The sequence below is a fragment of the Peromyscus leucopus genome, chromosome 7, assembly GCF_004664715.2.
Source record: "Peromyscus leucopus breed LL Stock chromosome 7, UCI_PerLeu_2.1, whole genome shotgun sequence".
Taxonomy (NCBI): Eukaryota; Metazoa; Chordata; class Mammalia; order Rodentia; family Cricetidae; genus Peromyscus; species Peromyscus leucopus.
This window is the reverse complement of record NC_051069.1, coordinates 13,051,642-13,073,586: the sequence shown is the minus strand read 5'-3', so window position 1 is coordinate 13,073,586 and position 21,945 is coordinate 13,051,642. Positions and strand designations below refer to the sequence as shown.

General features: G+C 37.9%; 1 protein-coding gene and 1 pseudogene across 9 annotated transcripts in view; one reads left to right on the top strand and one right to left on the bottom strand.

Annotated features, from left to right (window-relative positions):
- The window catches only part of Myo9a (myosin IXA), a 240,569-nt gene that overhangs the window by 188,747 nt on the left and 29,877 nt on the right, over window positions 1-21,945 (top strand). For all 9 annotated transcript variants that reach the window (XM_037207448.1, XM_037207447.1, XM_037207451.1 and 6 more), the window contains 6 exons: window positions 6,660-6,772; window positions 12,342-12,484; window positions 13,769-13,992; window positions 14,414-14,530; window positions 14,882-15,070; window positions 16,787-16,834. In XM_037207448.1, coding sequence (XP_037063343.1) covers window positions 6,660-6,772; window positions 12,342-12,484; window positions 13,769-13,992; window positions 14,414-14,530; window positions 14,882-15,070; window positions 16,787-16,834 — 834 coding nt within the window. The remainder of the gene's footprint in view (window positions 1-6,659; window positions 6,773-12,341; window positions 12,485-13,768; window positions 13,993-14,413; window positions 14,531-14,881; window positions 15,071-16,786; window positions 16,835-21,945) is intronic.
- LOC114688603 lies at window positions 3,676-4,166 on the bottom strand (annotated as a pseudogene).

The window sequence follows — 21,945 nt, the reverse complement described above, 5'->3', positions numbered from 1 at the left end:
AAGCTTTGATTAAGGATGAGAATAGCAGTTGTCTATGGAAATAAATATTTAAAATGCAATTGAGTGTTTTGTCAGTTTAGCTGAAAGATAATGAAGTCTTCACTCACCTGTGACCTCAGTCTTTTTTTTTTTTTTTTGGAGACAGGTTTTTATTGTGTACATGGAGCAGGATTGTAACTTGGTAGGACCAGGCTGGCCTTAAACTCACCAAGATCCTCCTGCCTCTGCCTCTCAGCCATGGGTTCTTGACCAAATTTACAGTGCCAGATATGTCTTCTCTCCTGTGGAGCAGAAAGCTTTCCCCTTGCCAGCTTGCTTTGACAGTGTTAGAAGGTGCTGTGCATGCTACTGAGGTAGATAGAGTATCAGAAGTCCTACTTAGCTATGAACCCTCAGAACTGCAGTGCCAGCTTTCAGACAAGATGTGCCCACTGGGGTAATACTGACACACCTGTTAGGGATTGTAATGACTGAGGTGTTTTGAGTTTTATTTTGGTTCTGACTTGATACACATTTGCTTTATTATTGTACCTTTGTATAAGTGTTTTATGTTTTATTCATTTTGTGTATTTGGGTTGGTTTACATGATAAAAACTTTTGAACCTCATCTCTTATCAGTGTACCAAAATAGTTCCCTTATGGAAAGCCTGTTCTTGTTTGGTGATTGGAGCAATGTTTTATTCCCCTTCTCTTTTAACTTTTTAGATTCTGGGTTTTTGAGTGCTTTCTCTTTATAACATATTCTCCAAAGGGAACTTCTTCCCATCCTTTTGCAAACTTACTTTCCTCTAGAAGCAATGGCTTTAACAGTTAGATCCTTTCCTTTATTTCCTGAGGCTGAAGTCTTGCTCTCTAGCTAAGGCTGGTCAAATTCACAGCAGTCACCAAAACTGAGATTCCAGGTGTGAGCCACTATGCTTAACTTCTCTTTTATGTTTTCATGCTTGAGGTAGACCTTTTTTTTTTTTTTCTGCAGTTACTTGTAATCATGAAGCTGCTGCCAATTTTATCCTTCGTTCTTCAACAGTTTTGTTAGATTGACTTTATTCTAGGCATACATTTGTGGTGAAACTATAAGAATTTCTGGGATTATGTGTCACTATGTGTCAATTTTTCTGTCTGGGTAATTTGAAGTTTGCATGCATTCTTTTTGTTTTTTTTTTGTTTGTTTTTGTTTTTTTTGAGACAGGGTTTCTCTGTGTAGCTTTGGAGCCTTTCCTGGAACTCCCTCTGTAGCTCAGGCTGGCCTGGAACTCACAGAGATTTACCTAGCTCTGCCTCCTGAGTGCTGGGATTAAAGGTGTGCGCCACCACCACTCGACTGCATGCATTCTTATTTGCAATTTGTTTACTAGGTTTTGTGTATTTTTATTCTTGTTTGATATTATATTTAAGCAACTTAAGGAGTTTATAGGTTGAATATCTTAAATATTACCTTTTCCCTCCTCTAGCAGTTCTTGTTTGGGAATATTTTGTCTTGAGTTTCCTCTATATTTCTACAATTTACAAATTGTAAACTTGTGCCATCATTTAAAATAGCTTTTACAAGATACCAGAAATATAAGAGGGACCAGGAGTGACATACACCTTTACTTCCAGCAATCAGGAATCAGAGACAGGTGGATATCTCAGTGAGTTCCAGGCCAGCCTGGCTTATGTAGTGAGTTCCATCAGCAAGGGCTACATAGTGAGACCCTGACTTAAAATAATGGGGCTGGTTCCAGGACAGCCAGGGCTGTTACACAAGAAACCCTGTTTTGAAAAATAAAACAAAATAATGCAGCTGGAAAGATGGCTTAATAGTTCTTGTACTGCTCTTGCATAAAACCCATGTTCAGTTCCCAACACCTATGTCAGGCCACTTACCACTGATTGTAACTCCAGCTCCAGAAACATGACATATCCCCAGACACTGCTCTCATCGCACAAACCCACACTCATACACAAGAAAACAATTGAAAAGTATGTGTGTAAAGGCATCTTCTAGGACCAGCACCAACAGTGGCTTGGTGGTTGTGGTTTCCATATAAGAGGCCTTAGTAGATGACCCTAATGTGGTAGAGCCCACCTCCTCAAAAGGATTTTCTGCATCAGCAGTCACTGGCCCAGTTGGATCAGAGTACACCTAGATGAAATATCTCTAGGCAGTTGTTTACATTTTTTTCAATTCATGGCATCATTCTGGGCTACTTCCTCTTCTTTTTTCTTCTACAGAGAAAGAAAAAAAATATTTAGGCTTATAGTTCAAATATCAGAAGAAAAGGCCTTCTCAGTCCAAAGTGTAGTTCTGCTCTGGTCTGATTTCCTAGCCCAAAATTCATGCTTCTCTGGATCCTCCTAAAGCCATGGAACGCAGTTACCATACCCTTACCGAATTGCCATATAGCTGTCTATCTTTAGGAACAGCAAAGTCTCAGCCTTCTGAGGACCCCTCGTACTTTTGTGTTTGTGTGTGTCATACATAAGGGTGCCTGTGTGCACTTGAGTGGAACTTAGCCATTAACTCTAGGTGTCAATCTTCAGCTGTGATCTGCACTAATTTTGTGGGAAAGAGTCTTTTATTGGGGTCGAAATTAATCAGTTTGGTGGGGCTGGCTGGCTAGTAGGCCCCAGGAATCAGCCTGTCTCTGCCTCCCAGTGTTGGGATTACAAGTGTGCACTACCCTGTCTGGGTTATCATCATCATCATCATCATCATCATCATCATCATCATCATCATGTATTTGGGTTCTGGGGCCAGAGCTCAGATCCTCATGCTTTTCTGGAAAGTACTTTATGGACTGAGGATCTCTCAGGCCTATACTTTTTTTTTTTTCTTTTTGCTGAAATTTTGATGTACCTTCAGCGTCTGCATCTTATAACCAATCATCTTCAGCTCCGTTCTATAGCTGTGCCAACATGTATATTTTGTACCCCAAACAAGTCTAAACAGTAAACCTGCTGATTGGCAGTCTCTACAAATTTGAACCAAAAAATAAAGCCTGTACATTTTTTTCTGAGAAAAAAAGCTATGTGTATACACACATAAACAAAATGAGATAAAAGCCTGTGTAATTCTAGAGTTAGATTGACATTTGAGTTTAATGGTTTTTTTGAGGATCATAGTTATCGGTAGTGAGTATATTCTCTTAAATCACATATTAAATGCTACATCTTTCATCCTTGTAAAATTGACTGTATGATTGCATGTTACTGACTTGATAATTGATTTATTAACATTTATAAATGAAGTCTAGTATATACAGTAGCATTTATAGATCTTCATTAAACAGTTTGCTTTTTTCAGGGATATGTCTAAAACTATGAAACCTATGCTTCAAGTGTCAAGATTTCTGTAACATTAACAATTTTCTCATGTTTCTATTCAATTTCCCTCACACTACTTTCAAAAACAACCACTCACTATTCTAGAACTTCATAGAAATGTAATTAGATAGTATGTGGCAGGAAGAATTCTTTCTTAAAACTGATACTGAGGTTTCATCTCTGGAATTTTGAATCTTTTACATAAATTTTTGCTTTCCATTTCCCTTTTTCATTATGTAGAGTACAATTATAATTATTATTTTAATATCCTTCTAATTAGTAACATTTCAGTCAATGTAAATGGCTTGATTTTTCTTCTTCCTTTTACTATTTAAGCAGTCTTTAATGAAAGCGGTGTATGACACACTCCTACTCCTGCATCTTCTCAATTATTTCCTCGTATTTGCCCTTCTCCTTTCTTACTTGTCGAGACTTGGCTTTCCTTTCCAGGATCTTTTGGCGGTCTCTGTCCAGCTTTAGCTTGGTGATAACCACCTTTCTGGGGTGAATGCCCGCATGGACAGTTGTGCCGTTAGCCTTTTCTCAAGGCACTCATTCAGTGTAGATGACGTATTTCTTCCTGGACACTTGAGCCACTTTGCCAATCTGCTGGCATTTGTTGTGTCCTCGGACAACCTGAACTTCATCATTCTTTCAAATGATCATAGATGGAACACTGTACTTATGTCTCACCTCATTGGAAAGGGGGAAAACATGATCTTCCTCCAAATGTGAGAAGGTGCATTGCAATGCCATTTGTGGTTCTTACTTTGGTCAAAAGTCATGAAGGGATTAAACTTCCGTTTTGGCAGCTGCGATCCAGCAATGGCCGCAAAAGGAAAGAGCAATTTTTCTTCTTGTTAAGGATCACATTTTGAGTTTTTGCAACTCTGTGGAAAGATATCCTGACTACTTGGGAAGTCAGGTTACACCTTGAGCTGTTAAGACAGCTGCGATGAGACAGCTCAGCCCTGGAAGGGAAAGTATTCCGACTGCTTTGGAGAGTCAGGCCTGGAGCTGCTAGGACAGCTCAGCAGGGAGGGGAAGGTATTCTGACTGCTCCAGAGAGTCAGGCTGTGCCTGGTGTGGTGGGGGATGGTCTCCCTGCAGGATATAGCAGTCCTGCTCCTCTCCTGGAGAGTTGCTACAGCTGAGCTTTGCTCAGCCCCCACTTGAGGGGGCTTCCTAGCAGAGCTCTGCTTCTTCTCTGGCCTAAGATGTTACTTCTTTTGCTTCACTCTGCAAAAGGGGAAACCTCTGCAGAAATGTAGCAATCTCCTCCAGTTCTGGAGAACAGTATTATTTTTTTCAGCTCTCTCTTGCTCTGTCCACTATGAAGCATCTCAGCAAGGACCTTCTCTGCACCAGTGAATGAAGATCTTCACACCCAAAACTCTTTTGAGAAAGAGATTTATTTGGGAAGGAGGAGTCCAGGAGAGTAGCTGCCTCTACCAGAGTGGAGAGGAAAGCCCCCAACTGACCAGGCAGGGCTGTTTATATAGGATGGCTTAGGGACAGAGTCAACCAAGGATTGGTCAGTTTTGTGGGCTAGGGGCAGAGATGGCCCTGATTTCAGAGCCAAACTGTGTTCCTTTCACTGGCCTTTGTTAGCTTTTTGACACTTAATTCTAAGGCCAGGGCATATTTCTTTCACTGGCTCTGATTCTAGGGATCAAGAGTGTTTCTTTGGTATTGGTTTTAGAGTCAGGGTATGTTTCCTTGGTTCTGTGTTTGGGGATAAAATGTTTCTTTCTCTGGCTCAGGTCCCAAACCCAGGCTGTGTTTCCCTGGTACTGGGCTCCAGGGCCAGGGTACTACTTTCCTACTCTGTAATTGGTTGGTTTCACTGGTCAGTTGGTCAGGGCCAGAGATGGCTCTGATCTCTGAGCCAAACTGTTTCTTTAGCCAGCCATTTTTCCCTACACACATATTCCTACTTCTTTTTTATTTCTCTTTTTATAATTGTGAATTTTTTCTGGTTGGTTGAAGTATCTTTTTTTTCCCCTCCCAATTAATATTCTGTATGCTATGGTTTTCTGGTAATTTCCCAGAACTTTGTTCTTGAAACAGTTTGATTCATTTAGCCTTTTCAAAATCAGTAGACCCAAACAGTACTCAGTTGGAGGGTAATTATTCTTGACTACTGAGGCAAGTTCATCTGTGTACTTAGCGGCCTGTGCAACATAGAGTTCATCAGTTCCTGACTTTTGGGCACTGACAACATTACTAACCTTACCTTTAATCATTTCAGGTGGTTCTATCCTTGGTCTTGGCTTGTTTTCACATATAAAAGAATTGATTAGTACTAATCCAAATACGCAAAGGGAATCTTTTCTAGATCTCCAGATTTCTTCTATTATGCATCTCTGTTATTTGGTCACTAGTTACTTTGGTTGCCATGAATTTTTAGCCTCCTATGTTCAGCTAAAGGAGTCTAGCAAATTTCACCTGGGTTCCCCCTCTCTGTGTCACAACACAGAGACTAGAAATACCTTGAGACAGTAAGCTGAGGCAGGTATAAGTTACCTACTTCTTTTGTTTCTTAACACGTCTTAAAAACTGTTGTCAGTCTGTTTTTTTGTTTTAGATGCAGTTATTATGCACTCTGTATTGGCCACAGACATCTGTCTATAACAACTCTGGTTATTTTTCTATTTCTGTGCCATAGTCAAGCATATCAAAAGGCTAAAGGATATTTTACAAGATGAAATACAAGAAAATTACTTGAATAAGTAACAAGAATTCTCAGAACAAAATTGTCCTTAGAGGGGTACATTAATTGCTAAATGAAATTGAAGTCCTTGTTTAATAACATAATTGTTTATAATTTAGAACATAGGTGATCCTTGGTTTTTCTTCTGTGTGGCTTAGCGGTTTTTTTTTGGTTGTTGTTGTTGTTTTTTGTTTGTTTGTTTTGTGTTTTTTTTGTTGTTGTTGTTTTTTTGAGATAGGGTTTCTCTGTATAGCTTTGGCTGTCCTGGATCTCGCTCCAGACTGGCCTCGAACTCACAGAGATCTGCCTGCCTCTGCCTCCTGAGTACTGGGATCAAAGGTGTGTGCCACCACCACCCGGCTGACCTAGCTTTTTAAACTTTGAATGGCTATAACAATAATCTATAACTTGAAAAAGGATCTCCACCTTAAGGTACAAATAAAAAGAGGTGTATAAAATAATATTCAGTGTTGTGTTGAGTTTGTCTTTGAATGAATGTCTTGATCATTTCCCTAGTTTGCCAGATGAGATTCTTGCTAAATTGCCCATAAATGTGAACTGATGTTTACTGAGTTGTAGTTCAGTCATGCTGTCATATGTTTACTTGATTTTAAGTCTTTCCCATGTACAATTCCCACAGACATCACAGCGATTTTCTTCAGTTGATGAGCAAGCAAAGCTCCATAAGGCTATGTCTCAAGGAGAGATTACAAAATTGGCAGTAAGACAGAAGTCTTCCGATTTGGACATAAGGTATGATGTGTATAAAGAAATAATAGGAGTGTGGTGATATTGTGTTTCCCTGTATTGTGCATTCTAATAAACTTATCTAGGGTCAGAGAATAGAACAGCCACTAGATACTGAGGCCAGAAAATGGTGGCACACACACCTTTAATCCTAGCATTCCAAAAGCAGAGATCCCTGTGGATCTCTGTGAGTTCAAAGCCACACTGGAAATAGCCAGGCATGGTGACACACGCCCTTAATCCTAGGAAGTGATGGCAGGAAGCAGAAAGGTATATAAGGCATGAGGAACAGGAACTAGATCCTGGTTAAGCTTTTTTTAGGCTTCCAGCAGCAGTTTAGCTGACATCCATTTGGATGAGGACACCGAGGCTTCCAGTTTGAGGAAACAGGATCAGGTGAGTTGGCGAGGTGAGGTTAGAAGTGGCTGGTTCTATTTCTCTGATCTTTCAGTGTTCACCCCAATATCTGGCTCCTGGGTTTGTTTTATTAATAAGACCTTTTAAGATTTCTGCTACAATAGGAGTAATTAATTTTGATGATTTTATTTAATGATTTATATACTGAGTGTTTAAATTTAAGCAATTTTTTTTTTTTTTGGTTTTTCGAAACAGGGTTTCTCTGTGTAGCTTTGCGCCTTTCCTGGGACTCACTTGGTAGTCCAGGCTGGCCTCGAACTCACAGAGATCTGCCTGCCTCTGCCTCCCGAGTGCTGGGATTAAAGGCGTGCGCCACCACCGCCCGGCGAAGCAATTTGCTTTTTAAGAAAAAGTATTTTACAGTCTAGGTCTTTTGTTTCTCTTTGTACACTAAGCCATGAATTCCTAGGACATAGGCTCCCTCAACTAACCGTTCTGTTAGTTCTCATACAGTGTGCTTCTCTTGGTAGAGCAGATGGTGCTTCAGTTGGCTTCCTTTTTTTTTTCCCCCTGATCATTTCCCCTCACCTGTTTCAGGAAGCTTTCTCCTAAAGGGTTTAATAGGCTCAATCCTTATATCAGCTCTCTTTGCAAGAATCTGGTCCTTATCTTACTTGTTTACAGTGATGTCCATGGCATGCTGGGTGATATATACTCTTCCTGGTTTACCATGGCAACTTTGTGAGGCATTCCCTTTTGAACAGTGCTTATTCCTTTTATTTCTACATTATTACCCTTTATAGATTCACATGTATGTGACCAAAAGAACACCTCCATGTTTCCTTAAAGGCCTAGAGAACACATAGCAGATGCTGTTCCTCTTTCCCTCTGTGTTTGTCATTTGGCAAGGTACTGGAAGATGGCTGCTGTGGCCCAAAGGCTTTTGCTTTAATTTTTAAGAAATACTTGAGTAACAGTATTGCTAGGTATATAATAGTTCATATATATACATATATGCATACACACACACACACACACACACACACACACACACATGGAGCTTTATCTTATGTGGATAGCAGTATGATTTTGGGGAAATTTCTTTCTTCTTTTTTTTTAATAATTTATTTAACGTACATTGGGGTGAAGGTGTGAGACTCACCCAGAACTGGAGTTACAGACAGTTGTTAGCTGTCATGTGGGTGCTGGGAATTGAACCCGGGTCCTCTGGAAGTGCAGTCAGTGCTCTTAACTGATGAGCCATCTCTCCAGCCCCTGGGGGACATTTCTTAATCATTATATGACTTACAATAATATATTATAAAAGACGAGAGATTAGATAGGATGAGAGTGATCTCTTATAGCTTTTAACTTGTAATATGTTCTACAGTAAATGTTTAGGGAAATACTTTGAAAAATAATTTTCTTCTCACGAGTGCTTGTGGGGAGCTAAGGTGAAGCTGCAGCAAGTCTGCTGTGGAAGAATGAGGACCTGAATTAAAATACATACCCTGCAAAGAAAGTCTGGGGCTGAAGAGATGGCTTAGCAGTTACGAGCACTTACTGCTTTTGCAGAAGACCTGTCTTCAGTTCCCAGTACCCACAAGGTGGCTCACAGTTGTTTTGCTTCAGTTTCAGAGAATCCAGTGCCCTCTTCTCACCTCCAAGGACACTAGACATTCTGGTAGTGCACATACATAAATGGCAGGCTTTTAAAACACTCATACACAATATATATGGGATGATCATGGTCACAGTAGTAACCTGGCCCTGTGGAGGGATCAGAGACCAAAGCATCACTGGGACTTGATAGTCTCTAGCTGAGGCTCCAAGTTCAAGGAATAAGACAGAAAGTGGTAGAGCTGGATACCTGATATCCTCCTTTGGCCTCTGGTACACATAGGGATGTCATCAGCATGCACAGTTGTGTGCATACACCCAAACACACACACACACACACACACACACACACACACACACACACACACACACACACAAAGAGAGTTCATGGGATTTTTATTTTTAAATAAATATCTTTTAAAATACTATATAAGCATTTGAGCCCTGACTGAAGATGTCAAGGTATGTTTTTTTTTTTTTTTTTAATCTTTATTTCTTAATTATAGACAACTTTTTTTTTTTTTTTGGTTTTTTTGAGACAGGGTTTCTCTGCGTAGCTTTGCACTTTTCCTGGAGCTCACTTGGTAGCCCAGGCTGGCCTCGAACTCACAGAGATCCACCTGCTCTGCCTCCCGAGTGCTGGGATTAAAGGCGTGCGCCACCCCACACACACACACACACCCCCGGCTGACCACTTTTTATATAGACTGTAGAGGGATTTACAAGGGACTTAAATCCAGAAAAAAGAAGATACAATAGGCTAAAGGACATATAATTAGAGGTAGTTAAATATATAAATTTAATTTTCATTTTATTTGCCCCAATAACCAAACCCACAAATGATAAAAACAAAACAGACAAAATCAAACACATAAATGTCTTAATAGTTGATAAAAAGCTGAATACTAACCAAGTAGGTAAACCTGAGAAAGACACATGTAGACAACTAACCCTCTCTATTCTTGGCAGAAAATAATAAACTTATTTTCTGGAAAAGATAAAATAGAAGATCTCTAGATTTAAGTTTACCTAATATATATTTCCTGGAACTCACTCTGTAGACCAGCCTGGCCTTGAATTCAGAGATCTGCTTGCCTCTTTCTCCTGAGTGCTGGGATTAAAGGTGTATGTCACCACCAACCGACAAGTTTGCCCAATATTTTTAAGTTGTGGACCATGTATTGGGTTTATTTTTTTGGGTGTTTGGTGTGTGTGTGTGTGTGTGTGTGTGTGTGTGTGTGTGTGTGTGTGTAGATGTGAATGTATGAATGTACAGGATTATGTGTTTGAGTGCAGGTGTATGTATGTGGAGGCCAGATATCAATCTCATTCAGATGCAGGCCACTGTGTTTTTGTGATAGGTTTCTTACTGAGATCTTGGGCTTGCTGGTTTGGCTAGGCTGACTGGCCAGCAGCTAGCCTCAGGAATCAACCTATCTCCACCTCCCTAGTACTGGAGCTTATAAACCTTTCCTATCACACCCATGGGTTCTGGGGATTGAACCAGGTTCTCATGCTTGTGCAACAAGTACTTTATTAACCTACCCCCTATATTTTTTAAATGAATTTTACACATTGAATGCTTAAATTCCTCAGCTTTTTTCCTTTGCTCAGTTGCAGCATTTCTCATACTCTTTGAGCAGATGGTTCACAGAATCTTTGGGACTTTGTTCATCTCTTGAGGAAAGATAAGCTCTCCTTGCAAAATTGACCAGCCACATAACCTATAAGGAAGACAGTAGTTTAGGAGCTCTGCTAGTGCTCACTAGAGCTTCCAAGCAACACTTTAAACTTAACACTTAATCATAATCAGATATTAGTGATCACCATACATTTGAGAGAACACTATATGGAAGGAGCCAGAACTAACCAGTAAAAATGTAACATGAAGGAAGGTAGAAAATCTCAAAACCAATAAATACAATTAATAATGAAACAACTACATAATAAATATAACTGAAACCAAAGTATATTAAAGAGAAACATTCATAATAAAAATAATTTTGGAAAATTTAAAATGATGATAATGGGATTATGGGCAACAGCTTATTAGATACAGTGCTTGCTGAGTAAGCCTGAGGACCTGAGTTCAGATACCAGCAGCCACATCAAAATCTTGGTATACCAGTGGTAGGGGAAGAGGCAGGTAATCCCTTGAGCTTACTGCCCAGCCAGGTTAGCCAGATTGGAAAACTTCAAGTTCGGTGAGATACTTCATTTCAGGAAACTGGAGAATGACTGAGAACACTTGGCACCACACACATGCATATACCAATACTGGTAAGAGTAATGAGAAGGAAGACAGGTGAATATATCTCAGACAGTTGTACAAAAAGAAAAATAGATGGCTGAGATAAGGAAATTTTAGAACCAGTTTAAAAGATCAGTTACCCGATATGAAGAAAAACATGTAGAGGAGCAAACTATTACTAAAATAATTCAGGCTGGATGTGGTGACACATACTTGTAATCACAACATTCAGGAGGTGGAGGAAAAGGATTTAAAGTTGGAGGTCTCCCTGGACAACACAGTAAGACTGCCTCACAAAAGAAAAAAAAAAGTCACTGCGGCCAAATTTCATAGAACTGAAGCCCCACCAAGGACCCAACAACATAATGGACAAAATTAGAGCTGTACTTAAAAACTTCATTATAAAATGAACAAAAGGTATTTCCATTGTAACAGTGTAAGTAGGTTTTAAAATGACATCTATCCATTTGGGTGTGGTGGTGTATACCTGGTGTACAGAGAGAGTTCCAGGGCAGCCAGAGCTACACAGAAACCCTGTCTTGAAAAACGCTTTTAATAAACAACTCAATATAAATATCATCATTAAAACTTTCATAATGGCCGGGCGGTGGTGGCACACGCCTTTAATCCCAGCACTCGGGAGGCAGAGGCAGGCGGATCTCTGTGAGTTCGAGGCCAGCCTGGACTACCAAGTGAGTTCCAGGAAAGGCGTAAAGCTACACAGAGAAACCCTGTCTTGAAAAACCAAAAAAAAAAAACCTTTCATAATGTGCTAGTGAGTGGAAAGACTTAAAACTTGATTGAAATCATAATTTCAGTGAGTAAAAATTAAATGCTTATGGACAAAGATTAGAAAGAAATTGCTAACAATATAAAGGAACTTTTTTAGAGTGGTTAGTAGTTATTTGTGTTTTCTTTGTTATAAGCTACATGTGAGATTTAGCAATGAAAAGATGGTAGTTTGGCTTCAAGAAGCTAAAGCTGAAATCCTAGTTCCACTGGTTTGAGACTGTTTTATTTTATCAAATGACTGAAATTGTCAGGGCTTTGTATTTTATATTCAAGATGAGTTGGGAGTGTGGCTCAGCAGTAGAGTGTTGCCTAGCATGTGTCTAACCAAGAGTTTGATACCTTGTTACACACACACACACACACACACACACACACACACACACACACACCCTCCCCCCCACTCCTCCCACTCCCCACCCCAACCCCGCCCAATACATATCAAAGTTAAAATAGATTACTGCATATGAAAGTATATAAAGCTTAAGAGGATACACAAAAATTACTGGAACATCTGATTTCCATTTTACCCTTTTTTTTGTTTTGTTTTAAAAACAGACCCCAGAGAGCAAAGATGAGATTCTGGGCGAAAGGGAAACAAGGAGAGAAGAAGATTACTAGAGTAAAACCTGCTCTCCAGTCAGAGGTCTCCTCACTCTCTGCTGGCTCAGATGTGACATCTGCTAATCCATTTTCAGATGGTAAAAATGGACAAAGGGTGGAGCGTCATAATTTCTGTTACTCATTCTGAAAGTGTTCTATGCCTTTCCTCTTCATAATGACAGTCCTGTTGGAATGATTTTTTTTTTGTTTTTTGTTTTTTGTTTTTTCGATACAGGGTTTCTCTGGGTAGCTTTGTGCCTTTCCTGGGACTCACTTGGTAGCCCAGGCTGGCCTCGAACTCACAGAGATCCCCCTGGCTCTGCCTCCCGAGTGCTGGGATTAAAGGCATGCGCCACCACCGCCCGGCATGGAATGATATTTTAATGAGATATAGGACTAGTGTTAGTAAATGCTTCCTTAATAAAGCAAGGCATACTCTACTTGTATAAGAAGTTTCAATAATATGTGGTATAGAACAGTAAAGAACAACAACTTCAATGATGATGAATCTTGGACTAGCCTTTGTTTTCTTTTTCATTTCTAAGATACTTTGCAAAATGAAGTAATTACTTAGTAAGTTATAATGAAGTCAGTTTATAGCTATATCTATCTACATATATATATTTATCATAATATATACATATGTATTATATATGTATGTTTATTTTGGTTTCGTGTCCTAATTGAGATTGAATTTGTTCCATTTCCTGCCTGAAGTGGCATTTATTTTATAGGGAGTTACTTTTTGTTTCATTATCAAGATTAGCTTTTAGATGGAATTAGGATAAGCCACTGTTGAGAGGGTAAGGAGCATACATGTTGGGGAAAGGTTCACATGTGAAATGAGAAGAGGCCAACAGTCTCCTCAGGCTGCTGATAGGGATTTGCAAGTCTAATCTAGTTCTGGTTTTAAATTGTAATGGGCTGCATAGAATTTTATTCCCTAGTATAAACAAATACAAAAATGTGGTGCTTCTTTCTATAATATATGAAAATTTAGACAGTTATAAGGATTATATATAAGAAAACACTAAATACTTAAGATATTAAAGCAAAAGCAAGCCAGGTAAGCTACTTGATTCCCTAACAAGTTGTTAACTATCAACAAACAGTATTGCTGATGTGTTCATGGATGTAGACTATAATAAAAATGTAATTATCAAATTCTCCTTGTTGGGTGGTTAGACGTAGATATAACTGGATGCTCCTTCAAACAAGTATAGCAAAGTGATAACTGGATGAACAGTATTTTAATACGCTAGTTTGTTGCATATTGTTCTTGCTCATCTTTGGAACTAAGTTTTTTAACACTAAGGATGAAGATTTTCAATATTTTTTTTAAACTAAGTATATCTTTTTACTTAACCTATTTTGAATTGTAGAATTAACTCAGTATCACCCAACACCTCCTTTGAGCCCAGAACTGCCTGGGAGTTGCCGAAAAGAGTTCAAAGAGAATAAGGAGCCTTCTCCAAAGGCAAAGCGCAAGAGAGGTGTGAAAATCAGCAATGTGGCTTTGGATTCTGTGCATTGGCAAAACGACTCTGTCCAAATCATAGCAAGTGCCAGTGATTTAAAAAGTATGGATGAATTTCTTCTGAAAAAGGTATACTTTGCTTGCTGAGTTAGTTAGCCTTGCAGATTTGACTTAAGAATGCTTGTTTATAAAGGATATGCTGTTTTAAAAAGATGGGTTAAAACTTCCTCAATAACTCAGGCATTGATAGTTCAGATAATAGAAAATGCACAGACAGGATTTAAAGGTTTAGTCTCCACTGTGATTTCATAATTGTTACATGTGAAGGTGAAGCTTGTTGCACATTTGTAGTTGTTCTGTTAACAGAACTGTAGAACCAGCGTGTTAGAAGGGACCTTAGAAGTGATCTCGTGTACTATCCTTTTCTTAAGCTCTGTGATGGCCCGTGGTTTGTACTTTTAGAATAGTTATTGTTTAAGCGACATTTCAACTGTTGTATTTGTATATTTTTGATAATTTAATTGTTAATTTTTCTGTGGTTGGTCCCTAGATGAACGACCTAGATAATGAAGACAGCAAGAAAGATACATTAGTGGATGTTGTATTTAAAAAAGCCCTGAAAGAATTTCGGCAGAATATCTTCAGCTCTTACTCATCTGCATTGGCGGTAAGCTAAGACCATGTTAGGAGATATTCATAGTTCAGCATAGCTTGGAATTTTAATCAGCTATAAAGTCAGACTCAAAGGAGCAATTCTTAGGACTTAATTATTATGTTACTTCAACTGTTAGGACTTGCTTAGTTATTATATTAGTTCAACTGTTAGGTCTTTTACTCAATCTTAGGTTTATCCTGCCTACATTTTATACTATAGTGGGTTTTTATGAATACTACATAACCTCTTGAGCTGGCTCATTATAAACTATGTCAAGATCCTAACCTATGTTCCCCAGTACAAGTTGAATCAGTCTTCAAAGAATGTCTTCATAAAACTTAACAATTTTTTTTTTCTCATTAGATGGATGATGGGAAAAGCATACGATATAAAGACCTGTATGCACTGTTTGAACAGATTCTGGAAAAGACCATGAGACTTGAGCAACGTGATTGGAATGAATCTCCAGTGAGAGTTTGGGTTAACACATTCAAGGTGTTTTTAGATGAATACATGAATGAATTCAAGACTCTGGATAGCACAGCCTCAAAGGTAAATGAATTACAGTTTGATTTCCCTTAAATTATGGGTTATTTGTAAAGAATCTGTTTAGGAAACATTTTTTAATTAGTATTAGTGTATATTATTTGTGTAAAATGATAGGTTTCATTATGCTTTTCCTACATCTGTGCAATGTATTTTGATTATGCTGTTCACGGTGGCACATTCCAGTAGTCAAATACTGAAGAGGATGAGGCAGGAGAGTCATAGTTCAACAGCAGACTGGACTATGAATAACTGCAAAACAATGTATTTCAGCAAACTATCACAAGAAGATAACAATCTATCATTACTTTAGATCCTCCAAGCTCAGTTGTAAGTTTGCCATATATTTTTTTCTGAACTTGTTTGATTGAACATATCCTTCACAATTATAATAGTGTGCCCTCAATATTATACTTTCATCTGTACAGATTAATATATGAATTGACTTCTGAAGAATATGGTTAAAAGTGGAATGAATTATGTGTATCACTTAGCTTTTACCTAAAAACCTACAAACCAGATATCTCTTGAAACTGTTTTTAGAAAAAAAATGTGTTTTTTGGGAAATCTAAACATCAATAATATTAACCTTTACTTTTCGGTCCTGTTAGGAGCTGGGAAATTGTACTGTATGATATTTTAATTAAATTTTGCTTTAAAGCTTTCAAATACTTTGTAAGCTTTGTTACAAAAGAGAAGATAGTTGGGTAGGAGTCAGGAATGTAGCTCAGTTGCTAAAGTGCTTGCCAAGTATTCATAAAGCCCAGATCTGAGTTCCAGTACCATATAAAACAAGGTGTAGAGGTACACATCTCTAATTCCAGCACTCTGGGAATAGAAGCAGAAGGATCAGTTCATGGTCACCGTTAGTTACACAGTGAGTTTGAAGCCATCCTGGAAGAGACCATATACTTTTTGAGGGTGATGACACATGCTTGTAATCCCATCACTCTGGAGACTTAAGACAGGAGGATGGAGTGGTCAAAGACAGCCTGTCTTATATAGAGAGATTCTAATTTAAAATCTAAACAGAAAAGTAAGTATGAGTGTGTGTGTGTTTTAAATAAAGAGTTAGCTGTCTAATCAAGGTTATCAGTGTATTTCTTTATAAAATATAAATTATTTGTTCAGGAATATCATTAGTCTGTGTTAATTGTGCTTTGTTTTATTTTTACTCATTTTAGCTTATGAATTAAAATTTAAGTCATTTTAAGTAATCTAGATATAAACAGGTTCTAGAAATCCTTGTGTTGTGGATATTGGGCTTGTATGTTATACAGAAGATTCTTACTAGATTTATATGCTGTTTTGCAAGTTGATGGCTGTTAAAGGATAGGTTTAAGCACTTCTGTTCTGTGGTCATCAGGAGAGGTCATCTGTCTACAGAGCTTTCCCATGTGGCCCCTTTTATGTTTATGTCCATAGTAGATGGAAAAACCTTTATAGCTAACCATTTGACTAGTGATTAAAATGTCTAATAGTGTGGCATTTAGATAGAACTGCTATTTAAAAAGAGATCAGTCTCTAAAGAGTTATTCCATTCTTCTGATTTTGTTAGCACTTAAATATTTTCTCCTGTTTGGTTTAGCTTTGTACAATTGCTCTTGAAGGATAAAGAACTGTTTATTATTTGTAGAAGCTATTCAAAAATTTACAAAGAAGAGAGTATGTTAGTCTTTTGTAATCCCAATTTATGCTTCTCCCCCCACCCCTCCCCGCCAGGTGCCTAAAACAGAAAGAAAGAAAAGGAGGAAAAAAGAAACTGATTTGGTAAGTTACACTCTTGGTATATTATAAAAAATAATACTTTCTGGCTCAGTAGCTTGAAGCAGATCTTATATTCCTGTGGATAGATTTACTAATAGGTTTACCAGATCCATAGGGTGTACTCACGTGCCTTTTAAAAAGCTAGAATGACAATGGACCTGAAATCCCAAGAGCACCTACTTTCAGTAGTGGTTTCCTAAAATGGAAGAAAGTTTGGAATATTTCCTTGAAATGGTGTAAATAACTTTTCCAACTTGTTTACTATTTCTATAGTTCAGCTCTTTTTGAACACCTCATGGAAGTGGAATTGTACAGTTCCTGGTTTTTGCATATGATATTCTTAGGATTCATCCATATTGTTTTATCAGTAGTCAGCTACATTGAGTATTTGGTAGAATTGCTTTGTAGACATACCACTTTGTGGGGGTTGTGCTGAAGACATTTGGCATGCTAGGCAATTATTCTGCCACTGAGTATAGCCCTAACCCTTTCCTTCACATTTTATTCACCAGTTGATAGACATTTGGGTTGGTTTATGAATGTATGCTATGATTTCTATAATCTTGAAGATATAATTTTGGGTCATAATATTCTAGTTAAAATTTTCAGAATCTGCTAACCTGTTTTCCAAGTAGGAAATGCCACCTACAGTACTGAGAGAGTTCTAATCTCAACACTGTGAGCACCCTATGTTACTGTGTATTTTTTTTATTGCAGCCATTTTTTTGCGTATGTAGTGGTATTGTGCTTTTAATTTACATTGATGTTAAACATCTTTTCACATGTCTGCTAGTCATTTGTATTTCATTGTTGGATTATTTATTCAGTATTTTTAAGTTGGTTTGCCTTATTGGGTTATAACCTTAATATATTAGAATGGTGCTAAGAAAGTTAGCAAGAATGTAAAGGAATGAAACTATATCCTCACCTCTCATTCTGCACAAAAATCAACTCCAAATGAATCAAAGACATTAGCATTAGTCCTGAAACTGCTAGAGAAATAAGTTGAGACAATACTTCAAGATGGTGAGCATGTGGACAGAGGAATTAAGATTAACAATTGACAGATAGGATCTGTGTAGCAAGAAAAACAACCCAGTCAAAAAAAAAAAAAATGGGTTGAAGCACTGAACATAGAGTTCTCAAAAGAAAAAAATACAAATGAGCAATAAATATTTCTAAAAGCATCAACATCCTTAGCCATCAGGAAAGATGTAAACTGTAACTACTTAGAGATCTCATATCACACTGGTTACAATGGCAATCAGCAGGAAAACAAATATATATATATATATATATATATATATATACACACACACACACACACACACACACACACACATATACAGAGAGAGAGGGAGAGAAAGTAAGCTACCGCTTTATAGCTAATTTAAGAAACAGTCTTCCAGGGCTGGAGAGATGGCTCAGAGGTTAAGAGCACTGCTTGTTCTTCCAAAGGTCCTGAGTTCAATTTCCAGCAACCACATGGTGGCTCACAACCATCTGTAATGAGATCTGGTGCCCTCTTCTGGCCTGGGGGGATATGTACAGACAGAACAATGTATACATAATAAATAAATAAATCTTTAAAAAAAAAAAAAAAAAAGAAACAGTCTTCCAATAAAGTAAAATGAAGAGCAGATAGAAACACTGCTCAATTCCACCAAACCTTTGAAACCAGCATTACCCTGACACTAAAACCAGATAATGATACACCATAAAGGAAACTGTAGGTCAGTGTTCTTGATGAACGCAGACACAAAAACTCTCAATAAAACATTTGCAAACAGAATTCAAGAACTTAGAAGACTGGGTGGTTTGAAAGAAAATGGCCCTCAAAGGGAGTGGCACTATTAGGAGGTGTGGCCTTGTTGGAATAGGTGTGGTCTTGTTGGAAGAAGTGTGTCAGTGTAGAGACAGCCTTTGAGGTCCCATATATGCTCAAGCCATGTCCAGTGAGACAGATCACTTCCTGTTGCCTGTGAGTCAAGGTGTAGAACTTTCAGCTACTTCTCCCATACCATATCTGCCTGTGTGCTGCCTCACTTCCCACCATAATGTAATAGACTAAACCTTTGAACTGTAAGTGAGCCACCCCAATTAAGTTTTTTCTTTGTAAGAGTTGCCATGGTCATGGTGTCTCATCACAGCAATAGAAACCCTAATTAAGACAAAAATTATGCATGTACCATAACCAAGTTTCTTTCATTCCAGGGATACAAGGATGGTTTGACATATGCAAATCAATAAATGTAATAAAGTTCATAAATACATTTAAGGATCCAGATTACATGATTATATCAATAGATACAGAAAAGGTCTTGGCCAAAGTTCAACATCCCTTCGTGATAAAAGCCATGAAGAAACTGGAAATAGAAGATACATCAACATAATAAATGGAATATATGATAAATTCAGAGCCAACATCATATTCAGTAGGGAAAAACCTGGAAGCATTTCCTCTAAAATCAGGAACAGAACAATCATGCCTATTCTCTACTCTTATTCCATGTAGTATTCAAAATCATAGCCAGAGCAGTAAGACAAGGGAACAAAAATAAAAGGAATACAAATAAAAACAGAAGTCAGTTTATCCCAATTTACAAATAACATGGTTCTATACTCACAAAACCCTAATGACTCTACCAAAAGCCTATTACATGTGATAAACACTTTATGCAATATGACAGGATGAAAATTAGCATAAGCTGGGTGGTGGTGGTGGTGGTGGTGGTGGTGGTGGTGGTGGTGGTGGTGGTAGTGATGATGGTGATGCACACTTTAATCTCAGCACTCAGGAGGCAAAGGCATGCAGATCTGTGAGTTTGAGGCCAGCGTGGTCTACAAAGAGAGTTCCGGGACAGGCTCCGAAACGATACAGAGAAACCCTGTCTCGAAAAAAAAAAAAAAAAAAGCAAAAAAAAATTAACATAAAACAGCTTTTTATTACCACTAATGAACTTGTTGAGAAAAAAAAATCCCAGTCATAATAGCTTAAAAGAACAACAAACTCCCTCCCCCCCCAAAAAAAAGACCTTACTAAGAAGAGAGATACCAGAACAGGGAAAAAGATCTCCATGTTCATGGCTTGACAGAGTTAATATTTAAGACTTACCAAAAGCCATCTACAGATTCAGTGCAGTTTCTAAAATTTGGTTGGAAGCACAAAATATCCTGAAAGCCAGAGCAGTCCTAAGAAGAGAGAACAATGCTGGAGGTCTCACAATACTTGTACTCAAACTACACTACAGAGCCATAATAACCAAAACAACATGGTTCCAATACAAAAATAGGTATGTTAGGTCAATGGAGTAGAATAGCTGACCCATAAACAAACACATAGATACTTAATATTTGACAAAGGCATCAAAAAACATAAAATGGGCCGGGTAGTGGTGGCGCACGCCTTTAATCCCAGCACTTGGGAGGCAGAGGCAGGCGGATCTCTGTGAGTTCGAGGCCAGCCTGGTCTACAAAGCGAGTTCCAGGAAAGGCGCAAAGCTACACAGAGAAACCCTGTCTAGAAAAAACAAAAAACAAAGCAAAACATAAAAACATAAAATGGAAAAAATATAGCCTCTTAACAAATGGTACTTAGAAAACTGAATGTCAGCATCGATATGTCACCTTGTATAGAAATCAATTAAAAATGGATCAAAGACCTTAATATAAAATCTGAAAGTCTGAAGCTGCTAGAAGAAATCATTGGCAAAAAACTTCCAAGATTACAAGTGTAGGCAAGGACATTCTGACAAGGACTTACAACATAAGAAAAATTCCCAAGAATTGACAAATGGAGGTGCACAAAACTAAAAAGCTACTTCACAACAAAAGAAAACATAACAAGTGAAGAGACAAAGGTGTGTGTGGGGGGGGTATCTACCAACTATACGTCTGACAGAATCTGTAAATTACTTCAAAAATTAAAAACCGCCTGGCGGTAGTGATGCATGTCTTTAATCCCAGCACTCAGGAGAGAGAGGCAGGCAGATCTTCGTGAGTTTGTGGCCAGCCTGGTCTACAGAATGAGATCCAGGACAGGCACCAAAGCTACACAGAGAAACCCTGTCTCCAAAAAAAAAAAAACCAGAATGAATGAATGAATGAATAAAAAAATACCAAAATAAGACATATTCAACTGAACTGAAAATTTTCTCAAGAAAAAAAAATCAAAAGGCTAATACATGAAAAATGTTCAACACCCTCAGCTATCATGGAAATACAGATTAAAACTGCTTTGAGATTCTACTCCACCCTGTCAGAATCACTATCATTAGTGAGGATATGAGGGAAGAGGAGGAATACTTGTATGCTACCAGTGAAAATATAAACTGGTATAGCCACAATGAAAATCAGTATGGTAGTTCCTCAAAAGAATTACCATATAATCTACCTATGCCTCTTTGAGGTATGTACTTCAAAGATTCTCAGCTGGCATACCACGGAGTTACTTGCCCAGCCATGATTATTGTAGCACTATTCAAAATATTTAATATATAAAATCAGATGTTCATCAACAGATTAATGGATAAAGAAAATGCTGCATATATACATTGAAATTTTAAATGGTTGTAAAGAATGGAATTGTGACATTTGTAGTAATATGTATGGAACTGTCATAGTAAGTAAAATCAGCAAGTCTAAAGCAAATGTCACGTTTTATATCATGTAGCTTATAGATTTAAATTTTATATATGTTCAATATATACATACAACATGAAAGTAGAAAGTGAAATGTGAGAGTGAAATCTAAAGTGGGAGAGGAATAAAAGAGGGTAATGTTTATGTCATGAAAGCAGAACAGGGAACTATTTCAGGGAAGGAAACCCACAATAACAGTAAGAGAGCAAACAAGAACAAATTTGCCAGCGAGTCAGTGACCTTTAATCCCAGCAGTTGGGAGACAGAGATAGATGGATCTCTGTGAATTCAAGGTCAGCCTGGTCTACATAGGGAGTCCTAGGCCAACCAGAGCTACATAGTGAAGCCATCTCAAACAAATAAACAAGAAAGGTAAATATGTATTGATAATGTCACAATGAAACCATTTTCTTTTTTATAGTAACCAAAAAGTTGATTAGGAAAAAAAAACATAAAAATGATTATTTATGTTA